The 18,204-nt window shown below is 31.9% G+C and overlaps 1 protein-coding gene across 4 annotated transcripts in view; it reads left to right on the top strand.

Annotated features, from left to right (window-relative positions):
- The window catches only part of EcR (Ecdysone receptor), a 995,783-nt gene that overhangs the window by 962,880 nt on the left and 14,699 nt on the right, over positions 1-18,204 (top strand). For 2 of the 4 annotated variants that reach the window (XM_072523096.1, XM_072523098.1), the window contains 5 exons: positions 6,198-6,368; positions 10,103-10,362; positions 15,200-15,340; positions 16,188-16,340; positions 16,511-16,733. In XM_072523096.1, coding sequence (XP_072379197.1) covers positions 6,198-6,368; positions 10,103-10,362; positions 15,200-15,340; positions 16,188-16,340; positions 16,511-16,733 — 948 coding nt within the window. Of the gene's footprint in view, positions 1-6,197; positions 6,369-10,102; positions 10,363-15,184; positions 15,341-16,187; positions 16,341-16,510; positions 16,734-18,204 lie in introns of all 4 variants that reach the window. The other 2 variants (XM_072523095.1, XM_072523097.1) reach the window with 1 other exon arrangement.

The following is an 18,204-nucleotide window of genomic DNA, read 5'->3' as shown; positions in this document are numbered from 1 at the left end:
ATGCCGTCGGCGAATTTGAAGTGGTTTAGCTTGTCGCCATTAACGTTGATGCCATATGTTGACCAATTTGTAGTTTTGAAGACGTCTTGTAGGGCTAGATTAAACAACTTTGGCGATATTACGTCGCCTTGTCGAATTCCTTTTTTTTTTTTTAATGGGGATGGGATTTTTTTTTTCGTTTAATTGTACATTATAGTTGCGTTTTCATAGATATTATGTATTAGTTGCCTATATCTCGCATCTATTCTGCAATTAATAATAGCTCGATCTATGGCCCACATCTCAATACTGTCAAATGCCTTTTCTATCAATTCATTGTCAGCAGATGGTCTGATGTACTATATATTTTGCGGATACCAGCCCGTTTTACCGGTTGATAATTACCCATTTTGTAATTTAACCAGTTGTAAATAATTCTCATAGACAGTAGACTTGACTGAAAAAAAATGTAGATCTATACATCTTTAGGTCACATTTGTCCCTTTTTTTTGTAGTATTACTAGACTTTAGTTCTAGTCTTTAGGGATTTTGCCATTATGGAGACATCTGTTAAATAGCTCTCTTAGTATTAGGATTGTTACTGTCTTGTTTGTTTTCAAGTTTCAGTTTTGTAGGTTTCATTATTTTTATTAGTAAATTTTTGTTTTTGTCTATTAATCTTTTTTTTTTTTGAGTTATTATGACTATGCAAATAGTTCTCTTATAAATAATATTACAATTATTCAATCAATGTCATGAAAAATAATCAATTTTAATTTATAAAATCTAAAAAAATAATGAATGTGAAAATACTTTATTTTTATATCAGCGCCCATTAACATTTGGCGCCCTGGAAAGTCGTCCGGCTTGCCCGCCCCTTTATCCGGCACTGACTGCAACAATATTAAATCTTGATCAAATGTCTATAATAGTTGAAATCACAATTATTAAGTAAGTGCAAGATGAACAGTTTACAAAATATTTCCGAGTATTGAAAAAGTCAGATAAAGATTTTATTTAAAGTGGTTTATTCCCAGTAAGATATTTGATAAACGCAGAGATTCCATAAGAAAACAATTTCAGAACAATATTTAAATATTAAATGTTATTATGGTGATAAAAAACATTAACGATAACCGCCGATATGTAGACCTCTTAATGTGACATACGATATTGAATGTAACATGATAATATTGACCAAAATACTTTAATATTAAACCTAAACAACACATTTAGTAGTTAATTATTATCACGAAATGGTCAATTTGATATCACACACGTGGAAAAAATATATTTTTAAATTATGATCCACTAATGACTTATCCATTACATGTAGTGTACGTATTATATAATAATATTACTACGGTATCGTGACGAATATGAGATCTCGCAAGGTTAAACAAAAAACTATTCTAAACAAATTTTGTCATGCACTAATGTTGCTTCATTATTATGTGAGCGGCAATTTATAACCTGTTACGCAATTCTGATATTAGAGATTATTATTCAAGTTGATACATAAAAATATAAAGGAATAAAATATTTGCAGGAAACCATTTATATATTAAAATGAAAGCAATCAAATTCAGAAGTCAATATAGGATTTAATAGAAAACCATAAAATACTTTTCTGTAATAACCGTTCTATCGCGTCGCATCGTTCGTCTGACTTCAATCATTTGCTCTTTCGCTGTTACTTCAATTCTCCATTTTTTGTACCCTTTTTTTTATCTTCTGCACTAAATTTTACTAAACATCTTATTAATAATCTGCCATTTTCGATCCCTATTGCACAATCAACTCAATAATATCTCTGAAGCCCATCTAAGAAATCTGAAATTGTGTTTTTTGAACAGTTGGTACCAACTGGGAATAAACCATAGCTGCAAATTTAGAAGTTTTGTAGTTAACATTTTGACCTCTAGGTCAGAAGCTGTTTTAGAAAACATTTTCTATTTGATCTGCTAGATAAAAAACTAAAGTCTGTAGGTCATCTGGTCTTTGGTTACCCGGTCGTTTGATTATAACTACGTTGAAATAACTACGATAAAATTGAAACAAACTAATATAAAAATACTCAAATTTATGAACATTGGTAAATAGTTATTTTAAAGCTATAAACGTGTTTATCAAATAATTACCTTCAAATCCGCTCAAAATGCTTTACTTTTTACTGCTAGACGGAAGTTTGTAAAATAGTGCATTTTTTGGCCTTAATTTAAAAATTCCACTGAACCCACTACAGAAAACATAAAGGTTTTTGTTATCAAGGTTCATAAAAGTCGTCAGATAGCTGGCCGGGTCAAGTTCCCAACATGGTACTTTTTTTACCTTACTTTTCTGTACTACTTTGATGTTTTGGGTGCCTTGATATGTAGTTTTTCAGTCACATGTAAACAGTTTCTGGACAAACTTTTAGTTTTTGTTGATTTGAAGATCTGTTGTTAATTTTAGAATTATAGGCATGAATTTTGTCGTCCTAAGAACACGGAAGTTTTTAAATTGCATTTTTACCCTGTTTATTTTCCCACATACTGCACTTTTTTCGTATTCCATTTCGAACACCTTTACTATACAAATATTCCACCAATTGCCTTTTATTTACTTTTGACATTATTTCACGTTTACAACCAACACTATTTGACAGATGGTGTTTTCATGCGATTTTAATATTAAAATATAACCATAAAAGATATTAAAATGAGGAAAAATATAAAATTCTCAATATTTTCCAGATGAACTACCTCTATGTTATCTTTGACTGAAACTACTGGTTGGAAACTTTTGTCAAATTTAGTCTAACACTTTTTACCTGTAACAGTTTTTTATTTAATTTTATGACCTTCCCAGTGTTTTTTTTATTTTCAAAAGAATATATAAATATATTGCAAGAGCTATATTTGTTTAGTGCATTTATGCGCACTCGTGTTTCATAAACAAATGAATTACAATTTCGTCACCTGTTGCCTGGTCATCTGGTTAATTATTATTACTGAAAGTGTCATGGTCATCTCATACTGGGTGATTCAAATAGTTGTAAATCTTGTGTAATAATTGTACATAGTAGTTGTATACTTGTTATATTTATCAAATTTATCTTCACAGGTTTATATATATTATATTCCTATTTGACATGAGAAATAAAAAACTATATTCCCATTTAAAATTTCAATTAAAATAAAAAAATTTCATGTTTCTCAACCACGAGCATATAAATTTTTAACTCACTGTATATGACAAATTTGTAAAAAGAATTATAGCTAGTTTTAAGAGAGTGTTTCGCAAAATTGTTTACTAGCCCCATGAACAATGTATTAGTAAACAATTAAAGACAATTAAGTTTTCGTGATATACGGGTAGGAAACTCATTAGCCTCAATAACATGAATGTTACTGTGTTTGTGCTTCATTGGTTTCTTCAATTTTGAAAAAGGTTTTATATGTGTCACGTGGATTTTTGATCCGTTGATGATTCTTTAACATTGCCAGGTGCCTTTTCACGCTTCTGTGTTAAAATTTAATTGTATACATATATTACAATTACGACTTAACAAATCTATTTACATAAATGAAAAAAATTTTTACTAAATTTTATTATAAGATTTGTTGATCTTGACGACCATTTATTTTGTTAAACTGGATTGCTTTTATCAACTGAAATTGATTACTTCACATGTAAGTTACTATTTGTAATAAGTATCTCTTTTCACTTTTCTTGGAGGTGCCATTTTCCAATTGGCATCCAGTTAAAATTGGTCTCTTCTAAGAACAGCTTTGTCTTTCACAGATATGCAGATGCTGTTTTGTAAACACTAAACGAAATAACGAAATGTTTTCGGAATATATAGAATAGTTAACATCCTAGCTTTTTCTTTTATCATCACATCTGACTGATATCTTCAAGAGTTACAGTGTGAAAGGGGTTTCACCCCATTCCATTGTTCTTCACTGGTACTTGTATTATGAAGGAATATTACCAAGCCGCAAGCCCTCATCTCTTGTCATACTGCTCAACCGTAGGCCGGCCAGACTCCAGCGTATTCTAGTCTCAGTAGCAGATTCATTTATAATTTTAAATTATTACGTTAACCTTTTTATTTTACTGTACACCGGTACTGGATTCGAACACACCCTCACTAGAGACGCACCCCACGCTTTAGCGAACTCGGAGTCGATCGCCTGCCCCGTTTAGCTATCTGACCGACTTTTTTTCTAATAGGTAAGTATATCGTAATTAGTTGGGCTAACAAAAGTTTTTGGTTGGGATTTTAATCAGTTTCACGCAACAGTACATGATGTAAACATACATAAACTGACTGGTTTATAATTTTTGGTTTTCTGTAAAACAGAAATACAGAATATGCTAAAATATAAAAGAGATTAAAGTCCTTCTTTGCAGCTTATGCACGAAAGTTTAATAGAACTCAAGAACAATGAAAATTCGAAAGTAAGTGGACAGATCTTAGAATCGTTTACAATATTTTGGAATCGAAAATTCCAATTTGAAATACCTTCAAATTCTGAAAATTACAATTTAAATATCTTTGAAAATTAAATTATTCGAATAAATTCTAAACTAAAAGTTGTCTAAGTTCATAGAGTTCATCAAATCTTAAATTCAGTAATTAAATCGTGAATAATGATTTCTGAATTCTTTAACTTTTCACCAGTTTTTTAATAAACCATTGGAACTATCTCTTCAAAACATTCTAACTAAAGCGACCGATTTCGGAGTTTAAAATCATCATCAGGCCCGATAGCATAATCCAAAAAAGCATTCTGTGGGACAACGGTTGAATTAAAAAAAATAGTTTTAAAATTTTTCTCCTTCTTCATGTGCCATCTCCTCTAAAGTTGGTAATCATCATGGAAATACGCATATTGGATGTTATTGCACTAAATAGTTCACACTCAAATTATTCAACCACGACATAGGGTACATCTTCCTCGACTTCTCATTCCTTGTATTTTTTCCTGTATTATCACTTAAAGCGGATTATAATGTTCCCCTCTCATGTCCCAAATGTAACTTTCTAATTTTAATGGTATTCAGCAATTCCCCTTCTTTTCTCATTCTTTTCAATTCCTTAACATTTCTGACACGATCCCCCCAACTTATTCTTAACATTCTTCTGTATACCCATACTTTGAATATTCCAGTTTGTGTGCTAAAATTTTGATATGTGTTCAGAATGAAGATTTTAAACTGTACAGCTCTAATGAATGTAATGCACCAAGCTAAAATTGCCAACGTATTATGATTTTCCTTCGTAATTATATACCATGTTATCTAAACTTGTAGATACGTATATATTAAAGAAATACGGTAAGATAACACACATATCGTGCCCGCATAATTTTCAAATCGTGATTCAATCAAGTCCGAACCCATTTCAGCCTTAATAAGAAGTGCATGTATGGATATTATGATTTATTTAGTCGTATATTGTATTTTGCAACCACGAAAATGATTATTCCTATGTTAGGAGAGCAACGCGCTGCTAACAATCTATCTGGTGACAGAATCTATGTATGGATCGTCCTTGACTTCGCCATCGTCGTGTCTAGGCGCACTTTTCGAGTATCTTTTGTTTTCCTTTTATGATGGAGAGTGGAATTTACAAAGTCGAGAGTGCATGTGTGCATGCGAGTACTCACGAGCGTGAGAGAGAGGGAGCGAAAGAGAGACCGGTTTCGTTATAAACCAGTTGAAAAACATCGCTTTTATGTTGGATTCTAAGGTTTATCATATACAGGGTAATACAGTGTTTCTTTAACTCTATGTTGGTATTATTTATTATTATACATTGACTAACAAGTACATAATTAAGTACATATCCGACCAAAAACATGCTGTTTGGTTATTATTACAAGGTTGATGCTTAAGTTCGTTCTTATCGTTTACACTCGTCTCCTAAACTGTGTTTAGGGAGTAAACTTTGCAATATTAATTACATTACTAATGATCTATCTTTTTGGAACTTAAAGATTTCCTTTTAGGAAATAAAATATTATTTTACAACATAATAACATAATAAATCGTATTCCTAAAAAGAATATTTTTTCCTATATTACTTTTCCTCCACTTGAATAAGTACACAATTTTGGCAGGTGATAGTCTTAACTTTATGAGTCTTGTATACAAGATGTTTACACATATATTTTTGTAATTTTTTACCCATTTTACGTATTTTGGACTAATAATACATTAATTTACAGGTCGTGAAGATCTTTCTCCACCAAACAGTCTAAACGGATACAGTGCTGACAGTTGTGATTCCAAAAAGAAGAAAGGACCAACACCGAGGCAACAAGAAGAATTGTGTCTGGTATGCGGCGATAGAGCATCAGGATATCATTACAATGCACTTACATGCGAAGGATGTAAAGGTAAGTTCTTTTATTTTAAATTAATTTAATCCAAATTAAGTTTCGTTAAGCTGGAAAGGAAATATATCCCTTTATTGAATAGTTTATTATCAGATTCAAATGTAAAATCTAATATATCCATTGATTGGTTTGTGTCAGAGCTACAAGATTAATTTGAACTGGATAACATATTTCCTTTAAATTTAAATTACACTCTACAATATTATAAAAGAAAGCTAAATGAAACAGCCGTGAAGAAGTCGGGAGTAAAGTATTAAAATATATGTAAATTTTCCGTATATACCAGAGAACAATGTTCAGTATCATGAGCCAGATGTCTTTTACAGCCAGATGGGTCAGAAAATAAAAGTCCCCTTTTACATACATCTTTTCATTTTCCTAGAATTTAATTAGATTTTTTTGTTTGTGTTAATTTACAGATTGGCAATAAAATTAATGAGGAGGATATAAATAATATCCAGATCCATAATAAGATCCATCGCAATTGTTCCTATTTGGTGTAACCTAATTTAAGTAATTGGAGTACGAGTTAAGATCAAAAACATGGGAGTACATAGAAGTTGCAGAAGTTAGAGAAAACAAAGAAAAATGAAATCAAATAACTAGAAGTCGCCTACATTATACTACAATATATTAAAAATTATACAAGTCTACTTCCCAATATGTAAATATGAAGATGGAAAGATAGAAAAATCATATGAAGACAGGGCTATAGAAAAAAAAACAGAATACATCACTAATATACATCACATCATATGAAAAAATCAGAAAGCCACAAGCTCAAGAACTGATACACATAAACTACGCAGAAAGCAGGAATACTTTTATTGTGAACAATACGGTATTTCAGGAAAAACAAAAAAAGGAAGTTGGACATGAATAAGCCCAAATAGTACAAACAAAAACATAATCGACTTTATTATAAATTCCCAGAAACTGCTGGTAGTTGTTCCAGTTGTGAACTGTTTTCCCTTACTGAAAAATATAACATTGATCAACAAGGATCCTTAACCGATGACACGGCGATAGCGGCCAAACATAGAAATGTAGATATAGCACTAAACAACATGCAAACAGCGTTAGACAACAGAGAAGAATAGAGTATACAATCGAATATTCGAATATAGAATATAATCGACAGAGGATCAATTATTGACTGTGCAAAATAATTCCATCGAATGGAAAACGAAGCTAAATACGTGGGAGTAATAGTGGACATAGGATTAACCTTCAAACAATACGTAGACGCCACAATACAAAAAGCCAACATGGAAAAAGCGTTAAATAAGAGGACTCGCAAGTAGAAGAAGCAAACTAAAAACGAAAACAAATATGAGAATAAATAAATAGCATCATATTGCCGATACTAACGTACGCATCTCTCGCTTGAGGACACGTCAACAACTAAGAAGAAGATCAAAGCGGCTCACAACAGTAGCCTAAGAGAAGCAGTCAACGTATTGAGATACGTCGCTTAACTTTTTCTATTCAGAGAACTGCAACAAGTCAGGTTGACCGATATTATGACTGAAAAGGCCAGAATAAAATTTACGGAGCTAGAAAACCATCCAAGTACCGAAGTATCATACTGCGAGAGATAATGAGATATGATCCATTCCACCGATGGAAACACAAATGTCCGAATCAACATATACTGGATTAAAAATAAATATATACCCCGGAGAGAAAACAAAAAGGAAAACCAGAGAATAGTTCGTAGCTATATCAATGTAGACAGTCACAACCACTGTGTAGACCCACTAATAAAATTTTTCTTTCATCCTAGGACATCCTACCAAAAAATATATCCAAAAAAACATAAAAAACGGCTTCGGCCATCAAAAAAAAGCAAAAATAGAAAAAATACTAAAAACCAAAAAACCCGTTCATCCGAACTGGTCGTAGCCACCCAAGACTCCCACATGAAGGGCATTTATCTGATAGTGTGCCCCTATCGCGCATCAAAGTGCTATAGGACTAAAGGGATGGTCTGGAGCATTGGAGCGCGGTGGAGTGATTCCTGTTTATACTTGAATTAATACATCTCGCTCCAATGAACTGTTGCACCCCAAAGTCATTTCAAGGGGCGAACAAGTCTCTTAGGCTGAATTTAATAAAATGGCTTACTTGCTTGGATCCTTAAATGACTTCTACTACATGTCGGTTTATAAAGTTCTCCGACGTTTTCCGACTTTCTATCGCCACTTCGTCCGGTCGTTTCATAGGTTCTATTCTAGGTTTCTTTCTTTTAACTATTTGTCTATTCCTTCTCTCCACCTTGTTCTCGATCTACCACGGATCCTTAAATGACGCGAACAAGAATATCAAGAAGGCGATCATACCCGCCTCCTAAAAAGTAACTAAAAAAAATCCCCGCCTCCTAAAAAAAATATTTCGAACAAAAGAGGAAAATTAACTGAAAAATCGAAAAAAACTAATTAAAAAACTAAGCTGGTGAGAGGTGAAAAGATAAACACAGTCGAAGACATACGTACACTCATTAGAAAGCAGATTCAAGAAAAAATTAACAAAAAGAACGAGAAAATGATTAAAAAAGATAACATATTATCTATCTAGATAACTGATTAACAGAAATCATATAAATAGATATAAACATATACTTATTCAAATAAAAAGAAATAGGAAGAAATTACAAACAATAAAAATGACCATTTCGACATCTTCGTATACGGCCTGCTAAAATAAAACAATAAGTATCTTAATTTTTAGAGAACTTTTTAGAGTTTTTTGCCGTTACCTACTCTTTGTGTGCAAAGGTTTTCAAGATTTGTTTGAAAAGATTGTCTCTGTCATTATTGAAAAAATATGAATAACTAAAAATACGAAGTTTCAACCTATGGCAATAATATACAGGTTGTTCCATTTAAAATACCAATATTGTTGTTCACTTCAGGTAGAACCGGAAGTGGCATGTCTGCCAAAATATTTACTCTAAGTTTATCTTAACTTGTATTCCCCATAAACCAATTTTCATAAATAGTGTAACAAGTACCGATATACCTAAAGATAGTGTAAGCTCATCGTGAAACACCTTGTATAACAAAACTAAATATATAAATGTATAATAAAACTGAAGTAACATTACTGAAGTGTGACTAATTGCGTATAATCTATAAAATCTGTAAAAAATGATGATGCGCCACAAGGTGAAGAAATGACAGATTATATTTTGAGTAATACCTAACGTCAGTAGAGGAGCAATTTATGTCCGAGCCCAAAATTGAATATTCTTTGCTCTAAATCTCCATTAAAAGCGATAAAAATCGATTAAAAATCGGTCTCTTTTTAATGTTGTGTGACGCTTTTTTATCGGTTTTTTCAGCCATAAAAATCAGTTGTTTATTCCAAAAAAATATATGTAAAATCGTTGAAAAATAGAAGTTTTTTTGCGTTAAAAAAGTGTTATAAACGATCGATTTTTATCGCCTTTAAAAATCCTAAAAAACTATCCATTTTCAATCGATTTTTATCGTTCAAAAAACGTTAAAAAACGAGTGATTTTCAATCGATTTTTAACGGTTTTAAAAAAGCGATTAACCACGATACTTTGCGAGCGATTTGGTATTTTGGACGTCAGATTTTCTTATGGAGATTTAAACGGGAAACAATTTTTGGATCAATTTTGGGCTCGGGCATTCATTGCTCTTGCACTACCGTCTCATTTTATTCCAGGAGTAGTTATTCTTTTTATTAATCTTTAATTTTTGCTGCAGGTTTCTTTAGGAGAAGTATTACTAAAAATGCGGTATATCAATGCAAATATGGCAACCATTGCGAGATTGATATGTACATGAGGCGGAAATGCCAGGAATGTCGTCTGAAGAAGTGTTTGAGTGTTGGAATGCGGCCAGAATGCGTGGTACCCGAAGTACAATGTGCAGTAAAGCGAAAAGAGAAGAAGGCTCAAAAGGAAAAGGACAAACCGAACAGTACTACAAATGGATCTCCAGAAATGATCAAAATGGAACCAGAGGTAATTATACTTAAGTTAATTACAACAAATTTATTTTTAATATAGTATTTAAGAAAAACCAATTAAATTATATCTTTCGATCCAATAAAAACCAAGCAGAACCGTATGCCTCTCTTTTTAAACTCTATGTTTTCTATCATTATTATATTTGAATATTTCTTTATAAACCTCTCTGTATTAATATGTATTAACTCACACATGTTAATTTCTCGTTTCCTTTTACTTTTTTTTTCTAAATATTTGTTAATTTTTTTAATATTACCCAAAATAGCTCCATTATAGCTGGTACATTCAGTTTTGTTCTGAATATCAAACTATCATCGTTGTCTAGCTGGGTTTATTCCGTAAAAATATTCAGTGAAAAACATGCTACAAGAAAATCAATTCAGAACCAGAATAATTTTATTTGTAAATTCCATTGAATACGCTTGTTTTATACTATTGTACACTATCGAACACCCTTAAGTGCCAAGGTGGCACTTACTGAAATTTTTTGCTGAAATGGCCAACGCCAATGAATGATAAAATTTAAAATTAAAATATTTCAAAGTATTCAGTAGATACTAATTTAGATTGATTAAGAAGCGTTCTTTTTTATAGTTCAATATAAATACATTTATTCTTTTATATTAAATTCATTTTGTGTCGCAGTTAAAAACACAAAGTATTTTTGAATTATTAAAAATCCTATCTTTTATATAATAAATACTCCTTTGTAGAGTGTTCTAATGTTTATATTAGTTGCCTAAGATCTAACATTTGTGATATATTTAACAACAACTTATACCTCTTTTTTAAATTTGAAATATCGTTTATCTGCCGAACGTTTTATAAATCATAGTGATAAAATTGAGGAGACAAAACGGGTAATTAGGCTTTCTGGTTTTTCTGTAACATTATATCCAATCGTTAGCCGATTATGCTTTTCCAGATTTTATGTGTTCATTAACCTAGTAGTCCAGTCGTCAGAGGTTTGATCTCTAAAAACATAACGAACAAGTTGAATTTTGTTGACAATGTAATTTTTGGGATCCCAAAAAGATGCAAAAAAGTTTGCAACTCCTACCCTCGGCCACCGGACTTCCCCCTTAAAACACCCTCGTAGAGGGAGGTACGGATAACATTGATTTACCAATACTCTATACGACGTAGAGAAAAATGTTTCAAACAAAAAATGTAGCTGAGATAATTTTGAACAATTTGTAGCACTTGATCACTTTCATTGATCGGTCGCTGTGGAACTTCCTATGTTAGAGTCTAATCTTCAAAACCTAACATCAATTTCGACTTTGAGTTTTTTCAACAAATAAGAGACATATTTGAGCCTAAAAAACACTGAATTTAGATTCGTCACGGGAAATGCTTTCACGAAGACGGGAAATTTGTAGCTGAAGTCTGTAGTTTTCAAAAGATTAGGCTCAAATAATGGAAATTTCATAGTGGTATCGGAAGTTGCTTATTCATTGAGACTGAAATTGTAATAATGCTGATTCAGCATTTCTTTCACTGTAAATATCTGTTTCATAGACAATATTTTTGTAATTATTTAAAGGAAGATACTTTTCCTTAACGATTTATGTTCAGATATTCATTTCATGCATTCTTTAGTCATATGTAAGATATATTGTTATTGGTTTGTGTATAAAGTTGCTGTTAAACGTGTGTTAAGTCTATGACATATACCTCCTATATATACTGCCATATTCACAAGAGCTGCATTACCCACAGTGCTATTAGAACAAATGTCATACAATTAGAACACACGTTTACGCAGAACTTAAGAAAGAAAGAAGAGGTTTCCAGGCTCAACATTTATAAAACTAATCAAGCAGATCTACTAACAGATGATATTTAAGTTTTGGAGAGATGGAAAGAGCATTATGACGAGATACTAAGTGGAAATATGGTAACAAAAGAAGAGGATGAAAAAAAATGTCGAAAAGAATGGTCAGAAGCAGTATTATGTTTAAAAAGTGAGATACCATTCTGCAGAAACAGCTATCCTCAATGTAGTGACAAAATACTGACAATCACAATAAAAAATAGATTGAATGAAATATGTAGTAGGAAAATATGCTACCAACGAGGCTTTTATCGAATGTTATATTGATCATATTCATCTTTACAAATTTTGTTTTAGATTTACATGTAGGTACGTGATAATGGAACCTACAAAGTTTGTAACAAAAAAATGTGTTTTATAGTTTATGTCTCTGTTTTGTTACGTATAGGTAAACTAGACACTATTCATAGAGCAGATAGTCAATAGAAGTGATAAATTTTATTGATGTCATGAGAATCATAAAAAATGGCAAAAATCGCACAACGTTTATTTATTTAAAAGCTTCACAGAAACTTACTTCATTTGCGGCAAATTACAAAAATTGTATAGGTACAAAATGTGCACTCTTTCCCTTTAAAACCTATTTCGATTTTTGTCGACAGGACATTCTGATTAAAATATGTCGAATTTTTACCGTTGAGTTGATACACATTTTATTTAAAAAATTGATTTCGCGCTCGTATGTTTGTTGTTTCTGAGAGAACGGTTCATTCCACAGAAAAAGTGCGAATAAACATTTTTGTTCAAAACTAACTCAGTTACATTTCTTGTTTGAAACATTTTTTTCTACGGCATACAGATTTTGGGTAAATCGATGTTTTCCGTTACCCCACCTACCAGGATGGGTTTTAGGGGGGCAGACCGGGGGTATGAGTGGCAAACTTTTTTGTATCTTTTTGGGGTCCCAAAATTGATATTCTCGGCAAAATTCAGCTTGTTCGATTGTATAATTTTTAGAGGTTCAGTGGTATTTTCTTCACTGACGACTGGACTATAGGGTAAATTTATAAAAATGTTTATGTATATGTGATATGTAATTGTTTAAAACATTTTGTTCAAACAGAAGTCTAAATATAATTTCAATTAAAGTAGTGGAAATGCACCAAGGTACCAACATTTCAACAACGTTTGGTATTATTTGCTATCAACAAGTTCTCATAGAGCCAGCTGGCCCTTGATTAAGGGCCGGCAACCCCAGTGTTAGAGTCCTACGTTCCCATAAAGTAAAACACCGTTTTTACCCATGCATGTAGTGGCTTCAAACATTAAACCTAGAAAAGTACTGATGATGGAATAGTTATTCCGAAAACGTTTTGTGATGTAGCCCGATAGGGTTTTTATATTTTTTAAACAAAATTTTAAAATATTTTTCTTTCTGCCAAATTGTATAACTTTTTATTATTAATAATCAGCACTTACCACTTGACGATATGTAGCTTTAAAGCGTGTTAAGTATTTGGTATATCTTATTAGGAGACACATCAGATCAGTGGATGCCTTTATAAGGTTTTTATAATACTATGGAAGATGGAAGTAAACATTACGATGCCTGTCCACCATCTTAATCATCACAGCAAATATTTAGTATTTATTCTGATATTATAAATCGCTCAATAAGCCTTGGTTAGGATAAATGAGTGGAGAAAACAGAAGTACATTTTTTCTAGCTCTAGATCTTTGTAGATTGCAACTCTATGATGAATAAATTATCACACGCAGTAGAAAATAAATTTGTAGGATCTGATTTGTGTGTTTATAGTCATAGTTATACAATGATCAAACCTGCACAACCAGAAACGCTCCTCTACGGAGAGCTAGAGCAAAAAATAGATTTAGAAAATTCTTAATTTGCTTACCGAAATTTAAAATAATGACGCAATCGAAAAAAAAATTAAACAATAAGTACACGCTCGTCTGGTAGTGATTTATGGAGTGTGCCGTACTACTCATCAATAGGTCGATTCGACACACTAGCGTATTCCAGTCTAAGTAGCAGATCATTTAGAATTTTAAATTACTATGTTAGTCTTTTTGTTTTCTGTCTACTACCTGAACCATCTTGAGTGCTATTCCCGTGGCAGTGCTGACCTGTTTGGCTATCTGACCGACTAAAACTTTTTATTACTTTTTTAAATGTTGTACATACATAATATGACTGTATGTATGTATGTATGTATGTATGTATATATGTATGTATGTATGTATGTATGTATGTATGTATGTATGTATGTAACTCTTTTAACTTACTGTTTGTTTCTATGTACAACATAGTTTTGATACCTTAGAGGTAGTAATGGGTGAGGTATACTCGTTTTTCTCCCAATATTTCTGTAGTTCTTGTCTACTACTTTTATGGAAAGATTTTTGTTCTCTCTCTCTCTCATTTCTCTCTCTCTCTCCTTTCTCTCTCTCTCTCCTTTCTCTCTCTCTCTCTGTCTATCCCATCTGTCTCTCTCTTCGCCCATGTTTCTCTCTCTCTCTCTCTCTCTCTCTCTCTCTCTCTCTCTCTCTCTCTCAAGCCACAGTGAAGCATGAAAGTTCAAATCTAGGATCTGGTTAATTCTTTAAGTTAATGATTTAAGTGATTTTTTCGATTATTTCTGAAACCGTTCACTAAAAAATTGGATGATTGCATGATAGATCTAATTGTGGGCTTTCATTTGACGTATACCTTGACCTTGAGTAATGGATGTGTTAATTTTGCTAAAAGCATAGTATAATAATTAGTACTTTTACAGTTTTAGTTTAACTTTGTAAAAAAAACAGACACTTGTGACACAATATTTGTTAATTTTTTAATGTAACTATTATTGATGTCAGAGTCATAATCGCTTTTACTCTTCTCATTTTATCTATTTATTTCTAAAAAATATTACCTTGGCGTATTTTTACTACTTATGATTAATTATGTATTTTCGCTGCGACCTTTGTTTGAACTTTTTTGAATCGTTCAGTAAAATTATTAATATTTCTATTTAGATCCTCTTATTTCAGCTCTCGGATTCGGAAAAAGGAGGCACACCGAATGGATTCGTCAAAGCGATTTCTCCCGAACAAGAGGAACTCATACATCGACTCGTGTACTTCCAAAACGAATACGAACACCCGTCAGAAGAAGACGTCAAACGAATTGTGGTAAGTAGAAATTGTTCTATTGCATTTAATAGCTCATTACATATAACCACTATTCGAATCTTATTGATCTTTGAGAAGTAAAGGTTGTTTAATCAACAAAGCTCTTAAAACTTTAGTACATTTCCGAAAATTCCATGTTCACTTTGTTATAAGCACGATCATTTAAACCTGTAAAAAGGCAGTAAAATGTTTTGCATTAATGAACTTTTTGTATATTGTTTTTTCCTTTCTTTTTTACCAAGACGGAAAAGAGACGGTAGACGGAAAAAGTTAGGCACCTACTGTGGTTTTATACACAATGCAGTACACTAAAAAGAAACTTACTGTTAAATTTCACAATTAAATAGTATCTATAATTGTTTGTAATATTAAAAATACTACAAATATGTAATAGTTTTTTATTTCCGTCTACTATAAAGTAAAATACGAAATTAATAATTCAAAAAATAAAGTATGTAGTCAATACGTTAAAAAAATACAAATATCTCCTCTCTTTTCTCTTCACTGTTCATTGTAATGCTATCAAAAACGCAACTGTTCATACCCAAGCAAATGTTCACATCGAGTGCCCTCCAGACTGATGCAACCTGATTTCGATAATGTTTTGGTCCGATCTTTAAACTCCCTTCTTAATTGGCTAGCTACTCAAGTTAACATATATTACAATATTTTAGATCGCTTCTTAGGCTCCCTTAGCAACTTGACACTGACGCTGTTTTGTCACTCACTACTCAGACTACTTAGCCTTCGTGTATATATTTTAGTACACACCTTTGGCGACCTAGCTATATCATACAATGTGTGCAGAGTGTTGTGATAGTAATAACTGATTTGTTTCTGTTTTTAGAATGCACCGATGGAAGGAGAAGACCAGTGTGATGTTCGGTTTAGACATATAACAGAAATTACGATATTGACTGTACAACTTATAGTAGAATTTGCTAAAAGGTTACCAGGGTTCGACAAGCTTTTACGGGAAGACCAGATATCGCTGTTGAAGGTAAGGATTAAATTCAAACTATAAATAAAATATAATAGAATTTAAAGTCAGTGAATGTTTTCCATTTAACAGCTGCAGTCTATAATTATTAAATAAAAAAGTTTTACATATTAAGTATAAGTAATAAATAAAGTGAAAAAATTCACATTTTTATGTAAATATGTTTATAGGCTTGTTCAAGTGAAGTAATGATGTTCAGGATGGCAAGGCGATATGATTACCAGACCGATTCCATTTTATTCGTCAACAATCAACCATATTCCAGAGACAGTTACAACCTCGCTGGCATGGGAGAAACTATTGAAGATCTGTTACATTTCTGTAGGACCATGTACTCCATGCAAGTCGACAATGCTGAGTACGCGCTGCTCACAGCCATCGTCATATTCTCTGGTACGTCGTAGGTTATTAGATTTTTATTAAAAATCCCTGTTTCTTTCTAACTCTATTCTGACAGTTACTTTTTATTCAATTCAAAGCTGAATTATTTTTTAATGAAAGTCAATGGTATTTATAGCCATTTTCAAACCTATCTCCATTTTTCAAAGTGTGGTGGATGTATACGTAGAAAACGACTAGTAAACGTTACAAAGGTTCCTTCGAATTTTAAGTTTTTAATTGTACATCAGTGCATTAAAAAAACGAATAGCGTGACAATACTTAGTATATTAATTATAATATTTTATATTATCTACATTTAGCCATAATTTGATTCCGATACCTAATTACTTGTTTATTTCTATATCTTTTTAATGATGTTTATTCAGGAATATTTTTTTTGATTTTGTTAATCATTCAAGTACTTATTTAAATGTCTCCCTTTTTTATTTTCATAGTCTCAGTTTTTTACAAGTTACGTAGATTATCTTGGCTTGGACAGTGGTAAAAGTCTCATGCGTCACTCACTAACATTTAGTGGTCCTATAAGAGACGTACTACCACTGTAAGCATTTCCTTAGTTTTTTTCTTATCTATTGTCTAAGATATTCTTACATATGATTATCCAATTTCTAGACCTGTAGGTCAGTATATTTGTTATAACAGCATATACAGTATAACTATACTGTATATGCTCATTTTTGTTTTTCTAGTTTTTCCGTTTTGCTTTACCATACTGAGTATTCGTTTTCTTATTAAGTCTGATGTTTGTTTTGAAGGTTAATTATTTCAATATTCCTCAGTTGTTCCTTTATTTGATATGATATTCCTGGGAAAAAAAGAATTCTATTCCCATGGTATAAGAATAGAATTGAATGATACCTGCCCATATAAACTGCAATTTGCAGATGATCAGGCTGTCATAGCAAACGATAAGGAACAGATGAAATACATGATAAGAAATTTGAACGAAGAATATCAGAATTTCAGACATTGGAACAGACACAGCAAATCTTGTACTAGATAACAACAAGGAGATAGGGACTGATAATGAATACAAATATTTAGGAACAATATTCAATCGAGAAGGAAATATAACCAAGAAAATGACACCAGAATATTACAGCCAGAGAATCTACAGGATGCCTTAACGGAATTCTTTGGAACAAGAATATAACAAAGAAGAAAACGTTTATTATCTATAAAACTCTGATAAAATGTATGCTATAATTAAACCGATGTAAAACGTGGCGATTAACAGAGACAAACCGAAGAAAGATAAAAACCACGGAAATGGATGTAATAAGGTGAATGATAATGATTTTCAGAAGGGAGATATAATAAATGAAGAAATCAGGGAAAGCATGGGAATAGAAGGTACAATAATAAATGACATACAATGAAAGCAGCTCATACGGTATGGACATGAACAACGAATGGAAAACAGAAGAGAGGAATACCGAAAAAAACATAGATGCAAGGAGTA

This window comes from Diabrotica undecimpunctata, chromosome 2 (genome assembly GCF_040954645.1).
Source record: "Diabrotica undecimpunctata isolate CICGRU chromosome 2, icDiaUnde3, whole genome shotgun sequence".
NCBI lineage: Eukaryota > Metazoa > Arthropoda > Insecta > Coleoptera > Chrysomelidae > Diabrotica > Diabrotica undecimpunctata.
This window is presented reverse-complemented; position numbering and strand designations above follow the sequence as displayed.